Source organism: Erinaceus europaeus, chromosome 11, assembly GCF_950295315.1.
Source record: "Erinaceus europaeus chromosome 11, mEriEur2.1, whole genome shotgun sequence".
NCBI lineage: Eukaryota > Metazoa > Chordata > Mammalia > Eulipotyphla > Erinaceidae > Erinaceus > Erinaceus europaeus.
This window is the reverse complement of record NC_080172.1, coordinates 47,058,677-47,079,903: the sequence shown is the minus strand read 5'-3', so window position 1 is coordinate 47,079,903 and position 21,227 is coordinate 47,058,677. Positions and strand designations below refer to the sequence as shown.

The window sequence follows — 21,227 nt, the reverse complement described above, 5'->3', positions numbered from 1 at the left end:
GAAAGATGGAGACAGAAAAGGAGAGACACCATTTCACTTCACTGTTCATGAAGCTTGTGAAGCTCTGTGCAGGTGCTGCTACATGGTGGCTGGGGGCTCAGATTTAGGTCCTCGTGTCTGATAGTGTACTCTGCCAGGTGAGCCACATCCTGATCTCTGAGGAAACAGGTTTGAAGAGGGGTGAAGTCAAAGACAGCAATAGGTAGGAAAGGCAGGAGTCCCAGCACTTATGATCATCTGATAGCCTCTTGGTTGGGCCCTGGAACCACCTCTCCACCCCCTCCACAGCAGGGAGGCAGCAGGAGGAAGGGTGAGGGATCTGGCCTAGAGCTGTGAGGGGCTGTGTCTCTGATGAACTCTGGTGAGGTGTCCTCACTGTCCTTGGCTTGAGGGAGTTTGCACTGCCACCACTAGAGGGAGCTGGGGTGTGGCCCTTGCCAGACTGACTTGGGTAGGAAAACATTTGGGGAAGTCTTGTTTTCTTTTTTTAGAGGAGAGAGGGACACACACACATGCACCCCCCCCACACACACACAAAGGGAGACACCACAATACTGACACTTCCTCCAGTGCAGAGGGAGCCTGGCCCGAATCCAGGTCTTGCACATGCAAAGCAGTGCACTATCCAGGTGAGCTCATATGCTGGCCTATAATGACCTTTTTTATTATTATTATTCATTTCCCCTTTGTTTTTGCCATTGTTGTTTTATTGTTGTAGTTATTGTTGTTGTTACTGATGTCTTCGTTGTTGGATAGGACAGAGAGAAATGGAGAGAGGAGGGGAAGACAGAGAGGAGGAGAGAAAGACACCTGCAGACCTGCTTCACTGCTGGTGAAGTGACTCCTCTGCAGGTGGGAAGCCGGGGGCTTAAACCGGGATCCTCTCACTGGTCCTTGTGCTTTGTTCCAACTGCACATAGCCGCTGTGCTACTGCCCGACTCCCTATAATGACCTTTTGTGCCAAGGAACATTCAGGGTGAGCACTTCCCCATCAACTCCATAACACTCTACATTGAGACCTTCCATCTGAACATCCCCAGGATGCAAGACCTCAGAAGGTACCCTCCCACACCAGCCAGAGGTCATTTAGCTGAGACATGCAGAAGGCTTTTCACAAAGCTGGGGGTCTCCCTGAAGCAGACACCCTAGAAGCCCCCCCCCCCACCATCTGAGAACCCCTCTGAGGCCCTGTTAGAGGAGACCTTTGGAAGACCTCCTTCATTGAGAGGTGCCTGATGGAGCTGAGAGGAGGGAAGCCCTGGAAGGAGGCTGGTGTAGGAGGGATAGGGGAGGGCAGCAGGGAGGGGTGGCCAGTGGGCCACCCTCTGTCCTCAGGTTCAAGAGGAGAGCCCAGAAACTGCAGTTCTGAGCCACACCCCAGCCTGAGATGCACTGTTCCACTCCATTCATTCTTCCTCCCTGACTGCTGAGGGAGTGTGTGTGTGTGTCCCAGGGGGGGTGGGGGGGGGTGGTGGGATGGGGGAGTGGTGGTGGGGTGGGGTGGTGGGTGGGGGAGTTGCCGTTGGAACTGGGCTGAATCCTGGATTTCCTGTGATGTCATCTTCTCTGGGGACTGGATGGGGGTAGTGGCTGTGCCCCGGGTGAGAGAAGGCATGGGGCTCTGAGGAAGAGAGCAGCAGGTGGCTAGACCAGTTTGGAGAGGTGTCAAAAGGCGGCACACAGTCTGCCTTCTCTGCCAGGCTCTGGCCTCTGCCTCTTCACCCCATGCCAGTTTCTCTCTCTCCCATCATCTCTGCAGAAGGTTGGGGGCCAAGGTCTGGGCAAGCCTGAGCGTCACTATCCATTGGAGTCTTGAGGCAGGTGAAATAGCTCCCCTGGATAGTGCGCTGCTTCTCCATGTTTGTGACCCAGGTTCCAGCCCAGCCCCTACTGATTTAGGGCTGTGGTCTCTTTCACTCTCTCTATGCCTTCTCTGCCTCTCTCCAAAAAGAAGCAAGGCAAAACCAAACCAAAACAAAGGGTTCCTGGTAGAGGGAATGTGTGTGTGTGTCCCTTCAAAGTACAGAGGGGCACAATGTGGGTGGCTGGGGCCTTGAGCAACCCAAACTCCATCAGGCTCTCTGGATCCTCCCAAACCTCTACCTCCTCTTTCATGGCTGCTTACTCAGAGCCCCTCCACTTCCGTGCTTTCAGATTCCCTCAGAGCCTTCAGTGTCACCTGCCCACCCCCCCCCCCTTCTCCCAGCTTCATCCCTCCTCTCTCCCCTGGATTCTGCCAGCTGGTCTGGGGCCAGGGACATCCCAGGTCCAGCCCTCTGTGGCTCCCTCCAGGGGTGTGGGGGGGGGCGGGATCTCAGGTACCCACCCCTGGAGGGTGGAGCCCCTGATTGCAATGACTGGGGCTGGTTTTAGGAGTGAGGCCCAGCCTCCTGTTTCCCCTCCCTGCCCCCAGGTATAAGAGCCAGGCTTAGGTGAGCTGGGCCCTCCTGTCCTCCGGGCGGCCAGCAGGTAAGGAGACCCGGGGCTTTCCTCACCTGGCTTGGCCTGGGCTGCAGGCATCCGCTGTGTGTATGTGGGGGGGAGCACAGGCCCCCCCAGATTTCCTTTGCAGGGGTGGCACTGGGGTGTGTGGCCTTCACTTCTGGAGCTAGGCCTCTTGTGGCTGTGACTCCTGGGTGAGGTGCTGGCTACCTGGGGTGGCAGGGAGGGCAGAGGAAGAAGACATGCCCCTGTCCTATCCCCCTGCCTCCCTGGCCGATCAGAAGCCAGAGGCCTCTCTACAGGAGACTGTAGGACGACCAGAGGCTCACTGCAGGCACCCAACGCACCGGGGACAATGGGACAATGCCAGTCAGCCAATGCCGAGGTGGGCCTGGCCAGCCCCAGCTGCTTTCCTGTCCCCACGCTGAGCTGAGTCTCTACAGTTCTCCCCTCCTTCCATCTACACTGCTCTCCTGTTCCTCCCCCCCCCACCCTTGGCTTTGCTCTGCACCTGGGCCCTCCTCCTGTGCCCACACAAGGTGATACAGAGGGAGCCCTTTTGGGAGGGTGATGCCAGGCCTCGTGCTGGGACCTGCCCAGTGGGGCGGAGAGGGGGATGCCTTGCTCAACCTGTAGCTCCTCACAGAGGCCAGCGGGGGTGTGGGGTTGGGTGCCTGCCAGCTGCCTTCTCCCTGCTTGGCTTTGGGGACAGTGGGGTGTCTAGGGGTGGTGGTGGCAGCTGATGTGAGGGCTGCCCTCTGCTTGCAGGATGCTCAGGAATTCAGTGATGTGGAGAAGGCCATCGAGACTCTCATCCAGAACTTCCACCAGTATGCAGTGGAGGGCAGCAAGGAAGCACTGACTTCCTCTGAGCTGCACAACCTGATCACCCAGCAGCTGTCCCATCTCATGCCGGTACCTTGGGCAAGGAGTCCCCCCTTCCCCAGCGAATGCTCCCAATCTGTCTCCCTCAGCAAATGCTCCCAGATCCTTCCCCAGGAAGTGCTCCCACCCTGCTCCTCCAGCAAGTGCTTCCAGCTTCTTCCCCAGCAAATGTTCCCAGCTCTCCCCCAGGAAGTGCTCCCAACCTGTCTTCTCTAGCAGGTGCTCCCCAGTGATGCCATGCTCCTAGTTCTTCCCCCAGTGAGTGCTCCCAGTGAGTGCTCCTGGTTCTCCCCTGGGGCCAGGTCTGTTCTGTGGGGGTGGGAAGCAGGGAGGTTCTCCTCCCTCAGCTGTGGTCCCTTCCTCAGAGCACCTGTGGACTGGAAGAGAAGATCGCCCACCTGGGTGGCTGCGGAGACTCCAGAGTGGAATTCGGCACATTCTGGGAGCTGATCGGGGAGGCTGCCAAGAACGTGAAGATGGAGACCCCTGGCCGGGGGAGCTGAGAGGCCCCCCTAGATTCCTGGGGAGATGTTGGGGACAGCCTTGGAGACTGTGGGCCTGGAGATCAAGCCTGACTCATCCCCACCCAGCTTGTAGCCCGCCTGCCACCTGGCTTTCGGGGCCAGGCTCCTGGGGTCCTGCGCTGGGGCTGTGGGTGGGGGTCAGCTGCGCCTGGTGCAGACGGGGTGGGGTGAGTGACTGGGGAGTGGGGTGGCACAGGGGAGTTGGGTACTGGGAAGTGGTCTGAAGGAGGGGTGCTGGGCACTGAGAAGGATCTGTTGTAACCTCACCGCCCAAGCTCCAAGTCTCTTCCCACACCCCAACTCCCAGCTGTTGGTCCAGTGCTGCCTCTTCCCGCCTCCAGCTCTGGCCCAGCCTCCTCTGGGTTGGTGCTGGGGAAAGTGGGCAGAAATAAGAGGGGAGCAGAACAAGGAAGTGGGGATAAGCTTTTGGGGCGAGAGGCGGTGGGTTGCTTAGGTCTTTGCTGAATGTTGTTTTTGTATTACTTGATTAATAATAATAATAAAAAGGAAAAGTGAAAGATGCTGTGTTGGTTGATTGGATACTCCACCCGGCCCATGGTAGGGGCAGGTCGGGTGAATGATGTCAACACTGGAGGGGAGACTCCAAGGCTTAGGTGGGGTGGGAAATTTGGTGTCAGCAGTTGGCAGTGGTGGTAAACCTGAAGCACTCTCCAGTGCATTGGGGATGAGGAAAGAGCACAGTAGGTGGGGTGGGGTGAGGATGGGGTGGGAGAGTGGGAGGCAGGGACCCTTAGAGAACCTCTGCCTTGAGTTAACATGGGGAGAAGGACACACCTCTGGGCTCTAACGCTAAGCCTGACACTTCCTATGGTGGACTTGGGGACATGTTCTCAGAGTCTGCTCTGTGAAGTGGAGACACTGGCAGTAGATTTGTCACAGGAGGGTGACATGAGGCATCTAGTACTCTCCCTAGCAGAGGGGCTGGCACAATTGAAGCCACTGCCCCATGCCTGTGAATATCCCTCTTGTTTCTGTAGTTTTATCCACTGCACCACCTCCTGGAACACTGGTTTCTGTAGTTCTGTCACCTGCAGGCCTAGGGTGCCTAGGGGAAGTTCTGTCACCTGCAGGCCTGGGGTGCCTAGGGGAAGTATGAAGGGGTGTGTCTAGAAGACTCCTCAGTGCCCTTAGGAAGTCCCAGAGATAAACCAAGGGGTCATGACCTGAAGGGTGGCTTAGTGGATATGGCATAGGAATATTTTTTTAAAAAGAATTTTTAATTCACTAATTTTTTTTTTTTTTTTTTTTACCAGAGCACTGCTCAGCTCTGGCTTATGGAGGTATGGGGGATTGAACCTGGGACTTGAAAGCCTCAGGCATGGAAGTCTCTTTTCATAATCATTATGCTATACCCCTGCCCTTAAAAAGAATTTTTAAAGATTTTATTCATTTACTAATAAATAAACACGAAAGATAGGAGGAGAGAGGAAGAACCAGACATCCTTCTGGTACATGTGCTGCTGGGGCTTGAACTCAGGACCTCTTGCTTGAGATTCCAGTGCTTTATCTATTGCTTCATCTTCCGGACCATGAATTTTTTAAATGTTTTATTTTTTATTAGTGATTAATATTGATTTACAAGATTGTAAGGGGTGTAATTGTAATGGGGTATAATTCCATATAGTTCCCACCATGAGAGTTCTGTATCCAAGTTTCTCCTCCCATTGGAAGTTTCCCTATTGTTTATCCCTTTGGGAATATGGGTCAAAATTCTTTTTGGGGTGCAGAAGGTAGAAGTTCTAGGTTCTGTAATTGCTTTTCTGCTGTACATAGACATGATTCATATCTCCAGCCTGTTTCTATCTTTCCCTAGTGGGGTAGGGCTCTGGAGAGGTGAGGTTCCAGGAAGCATTGGTGAGGTCATCTGCCCAGGGAAGTCAGAATGAGAATGGAATCATAGTAGTATCTGGAACTTGGTAGCTGAAATGCAGTAAGATGGAAAACAGGACAAAATGTTTAAGAAATAGTAACCATAAAGTAGGAATATAGCAGATGAAAGTAGGGATCTTAAGGTAGAAGGAAGCTAGGAAGTGTATTTTAGGAATGTTCCTAGGAGCCTATGTCTTAATAATGTTTGCTTGAACTTGATAGCTAAATGGGGTTGAACCATAAATATTGTCTAGGAAGATGGTTTTAGAGTTGAAGGTAGAAGCAGTATTAGGGCACAGTTGCTCGCAAACTTGAAGAAGCTATATAAATGCAATTCACTGTTTATCACAATGATCTAACCTGGGGCCCAATTCCATTCAGATTTAGCACAGAAGCCTGTACAACCTCTGAGTTCCTCCCTGTCAGACAGCTCACAGTCCATAGTCACAGCTGGGAACATTCTAGACTGCACTTATTTCATGACCAGTCTTCCTTGAGTGGCAGAGTAGGATGACTGAGCCTCCCTTTGGAGTGTGGGGCAGTTCCTACCATTGCTATTTCATAGTGAGGGTACAGTCCTGAAGAAGATATGGCATTGGAATCTCCTTCTCCCTCTCGCTCTTCCTCTTGGCAGAGAGAGTGAAAGAAACCGCTGCACCAAAGCTTCCTTCAATTCAGAGGGGGTTTGAATCTGGGTCACACACATGGCAAAGCAGCGCACTATCTGAACTATTTTGCCTACCCAAGGTGTTGGATTCTTTTTTTTTTTTTAAATATTTTATTTATTTATTAATGAGAAGCATAGAAGGAGAGAGAAAGAACCCGGAATCACCCTGGTACATGTGCTGCTGGGGATTGAACTCAGGACCTTATGCTTGAGAGTCCGATGCTTTATCCACTGCACCACCTCCTGGACCACAGGTGTTGGATTCTTAAGCATGAGGTCCTGAGTTTGCTTCCTGGCATCACATGTGCCAAAGTAATGTTCTTGTTCTTTCTCCCTCTCTCATAAATAAATAAACACATAAATAAATCTAAAGAAAATAAAAATAGAGTGGGGGTAGATAGCATAATGGTTATGCAAAGAGAATCTCATGCTTGAGATTCCAAAGTCCCAGGTTCAATCCCCTGCACCACCACAAGCCAGAGCTGAGCAGTGCTCTGGTAAAATAAATAAATAAATAAACAAGTAAGTAAATAAATAGAGGGGCTGGGGGGCTGGGGAGACAGCATAATGGTTCAGTAAGACTTTCATGCCTGAGGCTCTGGGGCCCCCAGTTCAATCCCTAGCGCTACCATAAGCCAGAACTGAGCTGTGCTCTTGTTTTTCTCTGCCTTCCTCTCTGTATCTCTCTTATTAAAATAAAATAAAAATAAAAAAGCAATACCTGGGAATGGTGGGTGCACCTCAACCCCCTGGTGCCAGTCTTCCAACTTGCACCCCTAGAAACCAGGTCTGGATCCTAAAATCCCAAGAGTCAACCCACCTATGCAGCTGGCCTGGAATGCTAATTGAATTTGTGGACTGGGGAGGGGAGCACTGACTTGGGGCTCCTGGTGACCCAGGTGAGAAGGGCAGGTTCTGAACCCCTCCCTGGTGCTGGGCAGGTAGGGTTTGGGGAGTGCCAGCTTCTACCACGCCCTAAGGAGAGGAAACAGAGGGGTGTTAAAAAAGGTGTGTATCCCTTTAAAGAGGGCTCAACCCCTGGGCCAAGAGGAGAGGGAGTGAATTTTTAACTACCTCCCCACTAAGCCAGCTCAGGGGCAGGGCCCAGAGGGAAAGAGGCAGATTCGGGGAGTGCAGTAGGGAGGAGCTTCTCAGCGCCACCAGAGCCCTGGTCCCAGAGCCAACTGCGAGGAGGAGGACAGAAGAGGCAGGTGAGCGCCCTTGAGAAAGGGGAGTGAGTGAGGGGGGCTGGGGCTGGGTGGCTGGGCTGACAGTTAATTTTCCACGTAGGCTACACCCTGGAGAGTTCTAGTGAGGCCCGGGGGCTGGAGAGGCCTTGGGTGGGGGACCCCTCCTGGGCTCAGCTATTGGCTGGGCTCTCCTCCAGGGGCTGGGCCACTGGGCAGAATGCTTTGGAGTTTCCCCCTCTTGCAGCTGCTCAGATCCTCTTCAAAGGCACAAGGACAAATGCAAGTGGCTGGGGGTGGTCAGCCTTGGGGGCAGACTTGTATGGGCACAGGGGGCTGGGTCTTGGGGAGCCTGAGTATCTAGGGAGAGGAGGTGGGGGCAGGGGTTGGGTGGTTTTTCCTAATTGCAGAATGCAGTCCCTGCTGGATTTTGGGGAACTGCTCTTGGGAGGGACTGTGGGAGCTGGGAGGAATCTGGGGAGACCCACAGAAGGGGGTGCTGGGAGAATTGGGAGAAGGTCTGTGGGAGGCCCAGCAGCTTTTTTCTGCACCTCAGGATGGGGACAGGTTCTGGCTTGACTCACTTGGCTTGGCTCGGTGTGGTGAAACCACCTGCACCAGAGGAGGGGTTCCTTGCCCTTCCCTGTGGGCTGGGGTGAGGGCAACAGCTGGGAACTGGAGGCCTGGGCATCCCTGTGTACCCACTCCAACCTCACTTTGCCAGACTTCAGAGAAGCAGTTCCCCCCACTCCCATGCACTAGGCACAGAAAGTGGAGGTTGGAGAGACAGCATAATGGTTATGCCACAGACTTTCGTGCCTGAGGCTCCTCTGAGGCCTCAATTTAAGTTCTTGGCAGCACCATCAGAGCTGCTCTGGTGTGAAAATTAAAAAAAAAAAACACAAAACAACCAAAAAGGAAAGCAAGCAGAAAGTAGGTGGGAGGTGAATGGTCACCTGAGCAGAGGTCACTAGGAAGCCAGAGTTGTGTCCCCCATGTAATTAGTGACAGCCAGTCCTGTGGGGATGAGGGGGTCTGGTAGGGTGGGTAGAGAGGCAGGGCAACTGTGGGGGAGTAGCTTCTGGAACTGGGAAGAGGGGCTGAGGCTGGAGAGGTTCATCTGAAAAAGCCTTACAATTTGGGGAAAGTGTGCCCAGCCTAGTTCAGATGGCATCTTCCTTATAGATGGATTAATAAAGAGGGGATAAAGACCAGCCACAGTTCACCTGAGAGGAGTCTACTTGCTTGCCATGTGTGAGGCCACCATCATATTGGAGGAAGCACTGGTTCTCTCTCTTTCCAGAGCACTGCTCAGCTCTGGTTTAAGGCAGTGCGGAGACTGAACCTGGGACCTCAGAGCTTCAGGCATGAAAGTCTTATTTGTAACCATTATGCTAGCTCCTTAGTCCTGTCCCTCTTTCTTAAAGAAGTTAGCTCAACAATGAGAAAAAAGAGAGAGAGAGAGAGAAAATAAATGAACACAGAAATAAGTGAATGAGAGTGAAAATGAATGAATGAATGAATGACACAAATAATTGAAAGCTGAATAAATGAGTTAGGGAACTGGGTGAAAGATGGGAAAGAAATGAAGGCCCAGCTTGGGCTTGAGGGTAGGCTAAGCTGTGGAGTGTATAGGAACCAGTGGACCCCAACACTGGGCAAGGATTCAGGAGTCCTGAAGTCTGTGAAAGGGAGAGGAGGGAGATGGGAGGGTAGAGCAGCTGTTAGGTCTCTTCTGAGAGATGGGTGAAGGGAGCTGGGAGACACCGGAGGGGGTGGGGCTCTGGAGGGGTGGGGCTCCCGACCTGGGGGTGGAGGGCGGGCTTTGGAGTGGCTGGGACCTGGGGGCAAGGTGTCAGGGCTATTTGGGCTTTTAGAGCAGTCAGCAAGCTGGCCAAGTAGGTGGGTGGGGGGCGGAGGCAGGCCTGCTGGTTGCTCAGTGGTGAGTCAGCACTGGAGGAGGCTGTGGGAACGCTGGGGGAGGCTTGGAAGGGGGGTCCAGCAGAATGCTCTGGAAGACACATGATTCCCCCCACCCCAGTTTAGGGGAAAGTTACTGTGTGCCTGTCCACTCCTCTCTCCCCCTATCCCCTGTGCACAAGGCCTGCCTTCAGCTCACTCTTCCAGGAGGGAGCCAGGCTCACAGCACCCCATCCCAGGCCCTGCTGTGGGTTGGGTATGGAGACTGAGGCTGCCTTTTGGCCCCCAGGGCAGGGAGGGGGGTAATGCAAGACACCTGATTGTCCACTCCTGACAGCCTTCTTACTCAGATGATTATCACCAGTGGGGTGTGTGTGTGTGTGTGTGTGTGTGTGTGTACACACAGGGAACTGTCCTGAGGCCTGAGAAGTGCAGAGAAGCTAAGTGAGGGCCTCAGGTAGTGTCCCTGGCTAGATATACAGGTCTCTCTCTCTTTCATTGTCTCCATCACTCTCTCTCTTGTTCTACTGACTGAGCTATCTGGGCAGGTCCTCTCTCACTCTCTCTCTCCTCTCTGTTTTGTAGACAGAGACAGAGGCAGAAAGAGACCACAGCACAGAAGCTTCCTCCAATGCAATGGTGGCTGAGCGTGAGCATGGGTTGTGCACATGGCAAAATAGCACCTCTCTCTCTCCTTACATCCCTCAGTATATTTTATTTATTTCACTAGAAATAAATTAGAGAGAGAAGAGAGAACCAGAGTAGCACTCTGGCATATATGATACCAGGGACTGAACTTGGGACCTCCTGCCAGAGTCCAGTGCTCTATGGCTGCACCACCTCCTAGGCCCCACTCTAGGCTCCGGAAAGGCAGGTGGAAAGGACATGAAAGGTTTGGGCAGGCTAGATAGGGAGAGGGACTGTGGCATACCACCCCCTAACCACCTCCTTTCCCTTTCCTCTGCTCTCCCAGGATCCCACACTGAGGGAAGGTCTATAGTGGAGGTTGGGGGTGGGGGATGGGTGGTCTCTGGGTTCCCCTTGCTCTTCAAGGCCTGGTGCAACCTCTGTCAGTTTTGAGAAGGCCCTGTTGGCCTGGATGGGTTCTGCATCCACCCTCTCTCAAGGGCAGCCCAAGGCTGGAGACACTGCCCTTTCTCATTTGTGAATGAATGTTAGTTATTCCTAGGGATGCTGTAAGGCAGTGCGAACATTGACCCATAGGGCACACAGTTAATAAAGCTCATGGGAGAAAGACTGTGGCTTCCTGCATCCCTGAAGCCATGCTGCCTCCTATTGGCTCCAGACCTGTGTGGTCAGGAGAGAGGAGGCAGGACTCTGGGCAGAAGTATCCACCCAGCCTGACCTCTTTTCCTTCTTTCCTCCCTCCTCTCTGGAAAACAAAAGAAGCTACATAAAGGAAAAAAACTAAATGGCCAGGATGGTGGTGTGGTGGATAGAACACTGGACTCTCAAGCATGAGGTTCCGGATTTGATCACTGGCATAACATGTGCTAGAGTGATGCCCTGAGTATCTCTCTCTCCTTCATAAAAAAAAAAAAAAACCTTTAATTTTATTTATTTTTATTGCCATCAGGACTATCTCTGAGGCTTGGTGTAGACATTATTATCCACTGCTCCTGGTGCTTATTTTTTCTTTCTATTTTATCTAACAGGATAGAGAGAAATTGAGAGGGGAGGGGGATATAGAGAAGGACAGAGAAAGATAGACACCTGCAGACCCACAGGTGGAGATCAGGGGCTTGAACCTGTGTTCTTCAATAGGGTAATGTGTATGCTTAACTGAGTGTGCCACCATCCAGTCCCCTGAATAAATATTTTAAAAAAAGATATTGTGACAAAGAAAGAAGTGGTCTGGAAGGTGATGCAGTGGGTAAAGCATTGGACTCTCAAGTGTGAGGTCTTGAGTTTGATCCCCGGTAGCACATGTACCAGAGAGATGCTCTTTCTCTCTCTCTTCCTATCTTTCTCATTAATAAGTAATAAAAAAAAAAATCTTAAAAAAATAAAATGAGGGAGCCAGGCAGTGGCACAGTGGGTTAAGCACACGTGGCGCAAAGCACAAGGATCGGCGTAAGGATCCTGGTTCGAGCCCCTGGCTCCCCACCTGCAGGGGAGTTGCTTCACAAGCGGTGAAGCAGGTCTGCAGGTGTCTGTCTTTCTCTCCCCCTCTCTGTCTTCCCCTCCTCTCTCCACTTCTCTCTGTCCTATCTAACAACGATGACATCAATATAACTACAATAATGAAACAAGGGCAACATAAAGGAAAATAAATAAATAAACATTAAAAAATACTTTAAAAAATAAAATGAAAAACTAAAATAGGCTGGAGAGGAGCAAGAGAGGCAGCATAATGGTGGTGCAAAGAACTCTCAGGCCCAAGGCTCTGAGGCCCTAAGTTCAATTCCCAGCACATCCAAAAGCCAGAGTTGATTGATCAATGTTCTCTTTCTCTCTCTCTCTCCCTTCATCTCTCATGAAAATAAATACAAAACCAAACCAAACCAAACAAACAAACAAAAAACCCAACATTGGTGAGACAGCGCATGCTTTGCCAAGCTTGTGCACAGCCCAGGTTTGAACCCTGGGGTTTTGGGGGAGGGAGAGCTCTGTTGTGGTGTCTCTTCCTCTTTTTTTTTTCTTTCTTTCTAAAGATTTATTTATGAGAGAGAGAGAGAAAGAAGAGAGAGAGAGAGAGAGAGAGAGAGAAGTAGAGCATAACTCTGGTATATGAGATGCTGGGGGATAGAACTCGGGGGACTTTATGCTTGAGTATAAGCTGGTGTCAGGGCAGAAAAGGGTGAACTGTTTATAGAACATTTCCCTGCTCAATGTGTGAGGAGCAAAGACACAAGGAGGTGGTAACCCAACTAGATTTAGAAAGAGAGAGAGAGAAAGAAAGAAAGAAAGAAAAAAAGAAAGAAAGAAAAAGGAATACAGACGAAATATGTTGTGTTGGAAAGATAGTATTAGCACCAATGACTTTAAGGCCTCCGCCTCTGAGGCCCCAGGTTTAGTCCCTTTTCCAATCATAAGCCATAACTGAGCAGTGCTCTCATTTCTTTCTTTAAAAACAACCAAACACCACCTCCCAACTTTATTATTAAAGATAGAGGGAAGAGAACCAGAGCATTAGTGTGGCAGGTGGACTGAACTTGGTACCTCGTGCTTGAGAGTTAATGTTCTATCCTCTGCACCACTTCCCAAGCTGCAGTGCTCTGGTTTAGGAAAAGTCCTAATGTTACAGTGCTGTTGTTTGGTCCTCCAAATGCAGCTCTTTCCTATCCTCAAGGATTGTGCCATGTGCAAGGGGAGACTAGATCCAGCTATACCCATGTGAGTGGCCAGTCACTTGTGGGGGGGGTGTAGGACATGGGTTAGGGGGGTAGGGGGCAGGCAGGCTTCCAGAGGGATGCGGGATGAGGCTTCAACTAGGTGGAGAGGACAGTGCACTGGAAGTGCCTTAGGAAGGATGGTCAGGAGGGGGACAGAAAGCCGGTGCTGGGTGACAGGGGTGGTGCTGAGGTCCTGGGAGACAGATTTACCTTTCAAACTGGATTGGGGAGGGGGGTCATTCAGGCCTGGCTGGTGGCCTCATTGCTGCTATATTCCTTTCCTGCCAGGACCCATTGGGCAGGGCTGGTGGCTGTGGCTCATTCCTGGGCTTGGGGGTGGGAGGGGCATCTCATTTGCTTGCTTCACTTGGGGGGGCTCTGGGCATGGGCGGAACTCCCTCAGACTGGCCTGCCCTTCTCATATCCTGTTATTCAGCGGGGCTGTGTCCTCTGGATGTGAGTGTCTTTTGTCCTATGGTGAGGGAGTGAGTGGCCTTGGGCTGGCTGCCACCCAGTCTCCAGCTGGGACAGCACCAGGCTTCCCTCCTCTTTGGGTAAGTATGTGTTATCCTTGGGGTCTGGCTGTGAATTTTGGGGTTAGCATGAAGGAGGTGAAGCTAGAAGGGTGGTGTGTGTATGTGTGTGTGTGTCTGCACAGATTTGTCTCCTTGGATCAGGCCTTTGCCCTTTCCCCAGACGGGGCAGCTGTGGTCCAGACCATGGCTCACTATTCAGGATTTGGGTGAAAGGACTGGGGGCTGAGACTTGCCTCCTGCTTTGGATGGTGGGTGGGTGGGGTACGATGATGGCTGCCACCCCAACCCCCTGGGCTCCACAGGCAGGGCCCTGGCTGGGTGGAGCAGGGCAGGGCTCAGGCCTGCCTCTCCCATCCCCACAAGAGCCTCTTGCTCTCATTGGGATTCACTGGGACCAGCCCAGCACCTGGGGGATGGGTGGGATGGGCCTGGAGAACCTGTTGAGGCAGTTGAGTTGGGGAGCACAGGGATTAGAGGAGCCACATAGTTCTCATTCCAGCCTCCCCTCCCCCCACCTTGGAGGAGCAGCCTACCTTGTGGCCCCAGGTGGGTGTGTAGAGGAGATAGCATGGCCCATGGGGTGTCTTCTCATGCCCACCTCCCCTCTCCCTCTCCAAGGTGCCCAGGTCCTGCTTGGAGCAGTGAGGCAGTGAGATGGCAGACTGCTACACGGATCTGGAGAAGGCAGTGGTGGTGCTGGTGGAGAACTTCTACAAATATGTGTCCAAACACAGCCTGGTCAAGAACAAGATCAGCAAGAGCAGTTTCCGGAAGATGCTCAAGAATGAACTGAACCACATGTTGACGGTAAGCCACCCCCACTCCCTCCTGACACCCTCAACACCCGCCCCTCAGCTCAGAAGTTCTCAGTGTGGCCTCCCGAGTGCAGCTTCTGTTCCTTTGGGTCCCCTCTGGTCTCCTTTGGGTCTCCTCTAGGTCCATTCTGACTCCCCTCTGGTCCCCTTTGTATCTCCTCTAGGTCCATCCTGTATTCCCTCTGGGTTTCCTCTAGATCCTCTGGTCCCGTGGAGGGCCCCACTCCCATTTCCCATGCCAGATCTCAGGGCTGTGTGTGAGGTCCCACAGTCTGGCTGACCCCCGCTTCTGCCGCCAGGACACGGGGAACCGGAAGGCGGCGGACAAGCTCATCCAGAACCTGGACGCTAACCATGATGGGCGCATCAGCTTTGACGAGTACTGGACCATGATCGGCGGCATCATGGCGCCCATCGCCAACCTCATCCGGCAGCAGGAGCAGCAGTGCAACAGCTAGGCATCTGCCTTGCCTCCCCAGCCAGGCTTCTGTCCTCCTCCCTCCAGAACCCCTGACCCTGGCTGCATGGGGTGTGGGGGTGTTGGGGCCCCTCTGTGAGCATTGGTCTGGAGGGCTTCCCTGAGGGTCTCAGTCCCTGGAGCCAGCAGACCCATGGGCCCCCACTAGGCTATGTTTTGTGCCCCCCTAACCTGTGCAGCCTCTGCACCCCACCCAACAGAAGCCCTGCCTGATTCTGGTCTCACCTGACCCCTGACCCCGAGGTCAGCTCACTGCTTCTGGTCTCCGGGTTCCTGGGCAGCAGAGACCCACCCTGGGCCCCTCTGCTGGGGGGAGAAGACTTACATGGATGCCCCTCTTGCTGCCTCTGGGTCTGGGCTGAGCTCAGGGAGGCTGAGTCCCCTTCCTCTTGCTCAGCCAAACGAGAGCAATAAAGATGGCATTGGAGTCTGTGTTCCTCGCACCGGCCTCTGTGATGGGTCACCAAAGCCTTTCTTTCTGCTTCCTGGGACAGCCTCCTGCCTTGGTCTCTGCCCTGGGTCCTTAGGGGAAAGCAAGATGGGTACAGAAGCTTCTCCTCAGTCCTCAGGTACAGGGAGGGGGATCTTGTAATCCCATAAAGAGGCCACCAACCCCAGTCCAGAGACCCTTGAGGCCCCGAGTTACCGGATTCTCAGGCAGAGAGATGGGACACACTGAGGCTTTAATACAGGGAACAGAGTTTATTATGCTGGCAGACCCAGCTGGACTCATGTCCACCAAAGACCTGGCTCAAGCACAATGACACTTGCCCTTTTATATAATTGTCAACTTTCCATAGTAACTATTAGCAACAAGCTTAACAGGCTACTTTTTTTTTTTTGTGTATACAGAGAATACAACTTGTTTGAGTTATCAGCAGACTCTTAGGTAGATGTAGCAGATTAAAAAAAAATTTATTTATTTATTCCCTTTTGTTGCCCTTGTTATTTTATTGTTGTAGTTATTGACGTCATCATTGTTGGATAGGACAGAGAGAAATGGAGAGAGGAGGGGAAGACGGGGAAAGGAAGATAGACACCTGCAGACCTGCTTCACAGCCTGTGAAGCGACTCCCCTGCAGGTGGGGAGCCAGGGGCTCAAACTGGTATCCTTATGCCAGTGCTTGTGTTTGTGCCTCCTGCGCTTAACCCACTGCACTACTGCCTGACTCCCAGATGTAGTAGATTTTAAGCCCACTGACCAAGGCTACTTTGATTATATCGATAGAAAACCCTTTTTATGTTGGGAGGAGGGGGAAGATTGATACCAACTAAAAAGTGAGTTAACTCTTAGTTTTCTCTTTAAAAGTTTTCTTGTTTGCCTCACCTCCTCCTCCCTTTATGGGTTTACCATTATATCTGTATATATAATATATATATACTCCCTGTATTAAAGCCTTAGTGTGTCCTGTCTCTCTGCCTGAGAATCCGGTAACTTGGGGCCTCAAGGGTCTTTGGACTGGGGTTGGTGGCCTCTTTGATGGGATTACAAGACCCCCCTCCCTGTACATATATACATATATTATATATATAATACATATATATATCCATTTTTTTCTATGGTCTTGCCTTCCTTTTTAAATTATTTTCTTTACTAGTGATTTAATAATGATTAACAAGATTGTAAGATAAGAGGAGTAAAATTCCATACAGTTCCTGCCACCAGTTCCATATCCCATCCCTCCATTGGAAGTTTCCCTATTCTTTATCCCTCTGGAACTATGGACCAAAGATCTTTATAGGGTGCAGAAGATGGGAGGTCTGGTTTTTACAATTGCTTCTCCACTGGATATGGGTGTTGACAGGTTGATCCATACCCACAACCTATTTCTATCTTTCCCTAGTTGGGTAGGGCTCTGGAGAGGTGGGGTTCTAGGGTACACTGATGAGGTTGTCTACCCAGGGAAGTCAGGCTGGTGTCATGGTAGCATCTGGAACTTTGTTGCTGAAAAGCATTAAGATATAAAGCAGAACAGATTGATAATCAGGAACCTAAAGGTAAGAATAAAGCAGATGAGATTTGAGGTCTTCATGTTGGAAGAAAATAGTAGGTCTATTTTAGGTATATGTTCCCTTTCTTTTTTTTTAAATATTTATTTTATTTATTTATTTATTCCCTTTTGTTGCCCTTGTTGTTTTATTGTTGTAGTTATTATTGTTGTTGTCGTTGGATAGGACAGAGAGAAATGGAGAGAGGAGGGGAAGACAGAGAGGAGAGAAAGACACCTGCAGACCTACTTCACCGCCTGTGAAGCGACTCCCCTGCAGGTGGGGAGCCGGGGTTCGAACCGGGATCCTTATGCCGGTCCTTGTGCTTTGCGCCACCTGCGCTTAACCCGCTGCGCTGCCCGACTCCCGTTCCCTTCCTTTCTAAGTGACATTTATCCCTATTGCTACTTCCAAATGTCCTTCTTTTTTTTTTTCTTCTTCTCCCTCCGGTTCCTGATGGAATTGGAGTTCAGAGTCCTCTGGGCATCTTCCCCTAACATTTTTCCCCCTCTAGGAGTATGGACCAGAATTTCTTTTTGGTTGTGGAAGGTGGGTGTTCTGACTTCTATAACTGCTTCTCCTCTGGACATGGATGTTGTCAGGTTGATCCATACTCCCACTCTGTTTCTATCTTCCCATAGTTGGGTAGGGCTATGAAGAGGTGAAGTTCCAGAACACATTTGTGAGGTCATCTACCCAGGGAAGTCAGATGGAATCATGATGGCATCTGTGACTTGGTGGCTGAAAGGCAGTAAGATATAACGCAGGATAAAATGATTAGTAAACAGGAACCAGAAAGTAGGAATACAGCAGATGAGAATTAGGAATCTTGGGGTGGAAAAAATCTAGGAAGTCTATTTTAGGTATGTTCCTAGGCACCCATGACTTTTGTAGTTTTTGCTTGAATTTGATAGATAACATGGAGGTGGACTAAAAATACTGCCTGATGATGGTGTTAGAGTTGAATATAGGGCTAGAAAGTTGGATTAGGGCAGAGAGAAGCCACCAAACTGGAAGAAAAATCTATAAATAAAATTAACTGTTCACCCTATCAACCTGACCCAGGGCCTATATCTATTTTAGCACAGGAGTCTGTAACCCTTGAGTTCCTGTCAGTCTGAGCTTGCAGTCTATGGTCACAGCTGGGAACATTCTAGCTACACTTGTTTCAGGACCAGATAACCGCTGTAGTATTCTACAGACTTGGATATGGGCTGGCTTTTTGTTTGTTTCAGGGTCTTGTGTTCTAAATTCCACATATGAGTGAAACAATCATGTAGTTATCATTTACCTCCTTACTTATTTCGCCAAGCATGATCTCCAATCCCATCCATTTTATCCCAAAGGACACAATATCATCTTTTTTATTGCTGAGTAGTACTCCATCGAGTATATGTCCCATAACCTTTTTTTTCTATCTGTTGCAGGACATTCTGGTTGCTTCCATATTTTGGCTATTGTGGATAATGCAGTTATGAACGTGGGGGTACACACATCTCTTTGAATTAATATTATTATGTTTTGGATAAATGTCTAGGAGTAGAAATGCTGGATTATTTATTTACTTATTTTCCCTTTTGTTGCCCTTGTTTTTTATTGTTATTGTAATTATTGTTGTTATTGATGTCATTGTTGGATAGGACAGAGAGAAATGGAGAGAGGAGGGGAAGACAGAGAGGGGGAGAGAAAGACAGACACCTGCAGACCTGCTTCACCACCTGTGAAGCGACTCCCCTGCAGGTGGGGAGCCGGGGCTCGAACAGGGATCCTTATGCCAGTCCTTGTGCTTTGCGCCACCTGCGCTTAACCCGCTGTGCTACAGCCCAACTCCCTATTCTTAACTTTTATGAGTGTTCTGATATATGGCATATTTTTGGTTATTGTTTATAGGAGACCTTTGGAATTTCTTGTAGGCTTGGTGATTCCTTTAACTGTTGTTTTTCTGAGAAGTTTTTTTTTTTTTCTAATCCCTCCATCTAGTCTAAACAATACTATAGCAGGATACAATAGTTCTGTTTGAAATCCTTTTTCATTGAGTGCTTGATATATATCTTGCCATTCTCTCCTGGTTTTTAGAGTTTTTGTGGAGAAATCTGCTGATAACCTTATGGGTTTTCCTCTGTATGTGACTCTTTGTTTTTCTTTTGCAGCCTTCATAATCCTTTATACTTATTACTTTCCATTGTAACTATGATGTGTCTTGGTGTATTTAGGTTGATTCTATTTGGGGCTCTCTGGGATTCTTGAATTTTTATGTCCTTTCTTTTGTTGTGATTGGGGAAAGTTTTCTTATAGTATCTCCTGTAAATGTAGCTCTCAGGGGCAAGGCCTTGGCTGGTGAGAGAGGTGGCTCCTATTATCATGAGACATCCTGAGGGCAGCTCAGAAGAGGGCAGCCTTCTTGATGACAGGATCAGTCTATTTCCATGCTACCACACTGTACTCCCAAACACTCACATTCCCACTCTTCCTTCCAGATGGGTGAACTGGGACAAAGAGAGCAAAATCATTTCATGTAGAAGACCAGAGGGAGAGATGGGCTTAAGAAGGAGGAATCCAGCCCCTAGTCCCTTCTCTGACCCACCCAGGCTATTGTGTTCAGCACTGTCACCCCACACAATGTTTAGAGCAGTTGGTGGGAAGTGAGTCAGCATGTGACTGTGGCCAGAAGCTGGCCTGGAGTGTGGAGAGGATGCCCCGCTTCTATGGAGGTCAGATATCCTGGTAGTGGCTGTCAAGGCCTGGTCCTCAGGGCCTGGAGCCAAAGTTCTCAGGGAGGGCAGACATAGCCATGGGGTCAGGTCATGAGTCCCCCCTTGGGAGTGCTGAGGCTGCTGAGGCCTGGCCTTCCTCACCCAGGAGACTGGAACACATAGTCTGAGGAAAACAGGGCAGAGAGGAGCCAGGGGCAGGCTCCTCTCTCCCTTTCTCTCTCTCTCTGTGTGTGTGTGTGTGTGTGTGTGTGTGTGTGTGTGAGGGTGTCCCTATCTCAGGGAGGGGGGTGGGTGGTCCACTGGTCTAGAGTCTGAATGCTGTAGGGTGACAGCCTGATCAGTCACATCAGGGCAAAATATCTGAATCCACCCTTCTGCATCAAATTCTATATTTCCTGTCCATTTAGTTTTGCTTTCCTTTTAGATTCTGAGGAAAGTGTCCTTCATCTTGGCCTTCACCCCTGACTTTCTGGGAGGCAAAGGGATGCTACTTTCAGGCCCTGTGTGTAAGTTGTGGTTGCTTCTCTACCTTCCTTTCTTCCTCCCTTCTGTTTTCCCTTTCTTTCTCTCTTCTTCCCTTCTTCCCTCTCAGAACCTGGTGCCTTGTGTCTGTGAGACACAGCAGAAGTGTTGACAGCAGGAGCAGACACTGCCCTGACTGATTATCCATTCTGTTGTGTGGAAGGCAAGGCAGCAAACAAACATAAGCTCACAGATACAAACAAATGAGTGATTACAAACTGAGGTCATTTCTGAGGAATTCCATAGGGGGGGTGGGTGTGTGTGGGGGGAGGGGGGTGCTTGAGAGGCAGGCTCAGCAGGATTTTCAGGATACCAGATGGACCTGGGCACTGGACTCTCATAGTTTTATCAACAAATCTTTTCCAAAAGAAGGAGGATGAGGAGGAGAAAGGAGCAAAAGGAGGGTGAGATAGGAGAGGAGGGAGCAGCAGCAGCAGCAGTGTATTCTGGAAGGTGGTGCAGTGAGTAAAGTGTTGGACTCTCAAGCATGAGGTTCTGAGTTATATCTCTAGCATCACATATACCAGGGTGATGTTTTTTTTCTATTTCCCCCCACTTATAAATATTAAGATTATGTATTAAAAGAATCTTTATTTATTATTATTATTTTTTTGATAGAGACAGAAAAATTGAGAGGGAAGGAGGAAATAAGAGGGAGAGAAAGAGAGATACCTACAGGTGGGGAAAGGGGGCTTGAACCCAGGGCCTTACACAGTGTAACATAGATGCTCTATTGTGTATGTCATCATGTGGCCACCATTGCCACCACCTGCCTCCTAAATTCAATTTGCTTTAACTTTTTTTTTTTTAACTTTTCTCTCTCTCTTTTTAAATTTTTTATTTATAAAAAGGAAACACTGACAAAACCATAGATTAAGAGAGGTACAACTCCACACAATTCCCATCACCAGAACTCTATCCCATCCTCTCCCTTGATAACTTTCCTGTTCTTTTTTTAAAAAATTTTTTATTTATAAAAAGGAAACATTGACAAAACCATAGGATAAGAGGGGTGCAACTCCACACAATTCCCACCACCAGATCTCTGTATCCCATCCCCTCCCCTGATAACTTTCCTATCCTTTATCCCTCTGAGAGTATGGACCCAAGGTCGTTGTGGGATGCAGAAGGTTGGAAGTCTGGCTTCTGTAATTGCTTCCCCACTGAACATGGGCGTTGACAGGTCAATCCATACTCCCAGCCTGCTTCTCTCTTTCCCTAGTAGGTGGGGCTTCCTGGGGAAGTGGAACTCCAGGACACATTGGTGGGGTTGTCTGTCCAGGGAAGTCTGGTTGGTATCA

At 50.2% G+C, this 21,227-nt stretch overlaps 3 protein-coding genes across 5 annotated transcripts in view; all 3 read left to right on the top strand.

The window, feature by feature from the left end:
• The window catches only part of LOC103115605 (protein S100-A8), a 253,840-nt gene that overhangs the window by 11,303 nt on the left and 221,310 nt on the right, over positions 1-21,227 (top strand). The window lies entirely within an intron of this gene.
• On the top strand, positions 2,580-4,358 carry S100A14 (S100 calcium binding protein A14). Its single transcript, XM_007525387.3, has 3 exons — positions 2,580-2,828; positions 3,212-3,358; positions 3,694-4,358. Exons 1-3 carry the CDS (start codon positions 2,799-2,801, stop codon positions 3,829-3,831), a joined length of 315 nt encoding a protein of 104 aa, XP_007525449.1. The 5' UTR covers positions 2,580-2,798; the 3' UTR covers positions 3,832-4,358.
• On the top strand, positions 7,464-15,133 carry S100A16 (S100 calcium binding protein A16). 3 transcript variants are annotated; one of them, XM_060201444.1, is made up of 4 exons: positions 12,857-12,873; positions 13,309-13,426; positions 14,027-14,215; positions 14,421-15,133. In XM_060201444.1, the coding sequence occupies exons 3-4, from the start codon at positions 14,063-14,065 to the stop codon at positions 14,679-14,681; spliced, it is 414 nt and encodes a 137-aa protein (XP_060057427.1). In that variant the 5' UTR covers positions 12,857-12,873; positions 13,309-13,426; positions 14,027-14,062; the 3' UTR covers positions 14,682-15,133. The 3 variants fall into 3 exon arrangements, with proteins under 3 accessions (XP_060057425.1, XP_007525450.1, XP_060057427.1); XM_060201442.1 differs by lacking the exons at positions 12,857-12,873; positions 13,309-13,426 and adding an exon at positions 7,464-7,620; XM_007525388.3 differs by lacking the exons at positions 12,857-12,873; positions 13,309-13,426 and adding an exon at positions 7,467-7,620 and having other exon boundaries at positions 14,523-15,133.

What these genes read in the sequence shown, in the direction of transcription:
- S100A16 (XM_060201442.1), top strand. Translation starts at nt 14,063, where the DNA reads ATGGCAGACTGCTACACGGATCTGGAGAAGGCAGTGGTGGTGCTGGTG. An exon ending in AACTGAACCACATGTTGACG is followed by an intron (nt 14,216 to 14,420) that starts GTAAGCCACCCC and finishes GGTTTCCTCTAG; the next exon opens with ATCCTCTGGTCCCGTGGAGG.
- S100A14 (XM_007525387.3), top strand. Translation starts at nt 2,799, where the DNA reads ATGGGACAATGCCAGTCAGCCAATGCCGAG. An exon ending in GCCAGTCAGCCAATGCCGAG is followed by an intron (nt 2,829 to 3,211) that starts GTGGGCCTGGCC and finishes CTCTGCTTGCAG; the next exon opens with GATGCTCAGGAATTCAGTGA. An exon ending in AGCTGTCCCATCTCATGCCG is followed by an intron (nt 3,359 to 3,693) that starts GTACCTTGGGCA and finishes TCCCTTCCTCAG; the next exon opens with AGCACCTGTGGACTGGAAGA.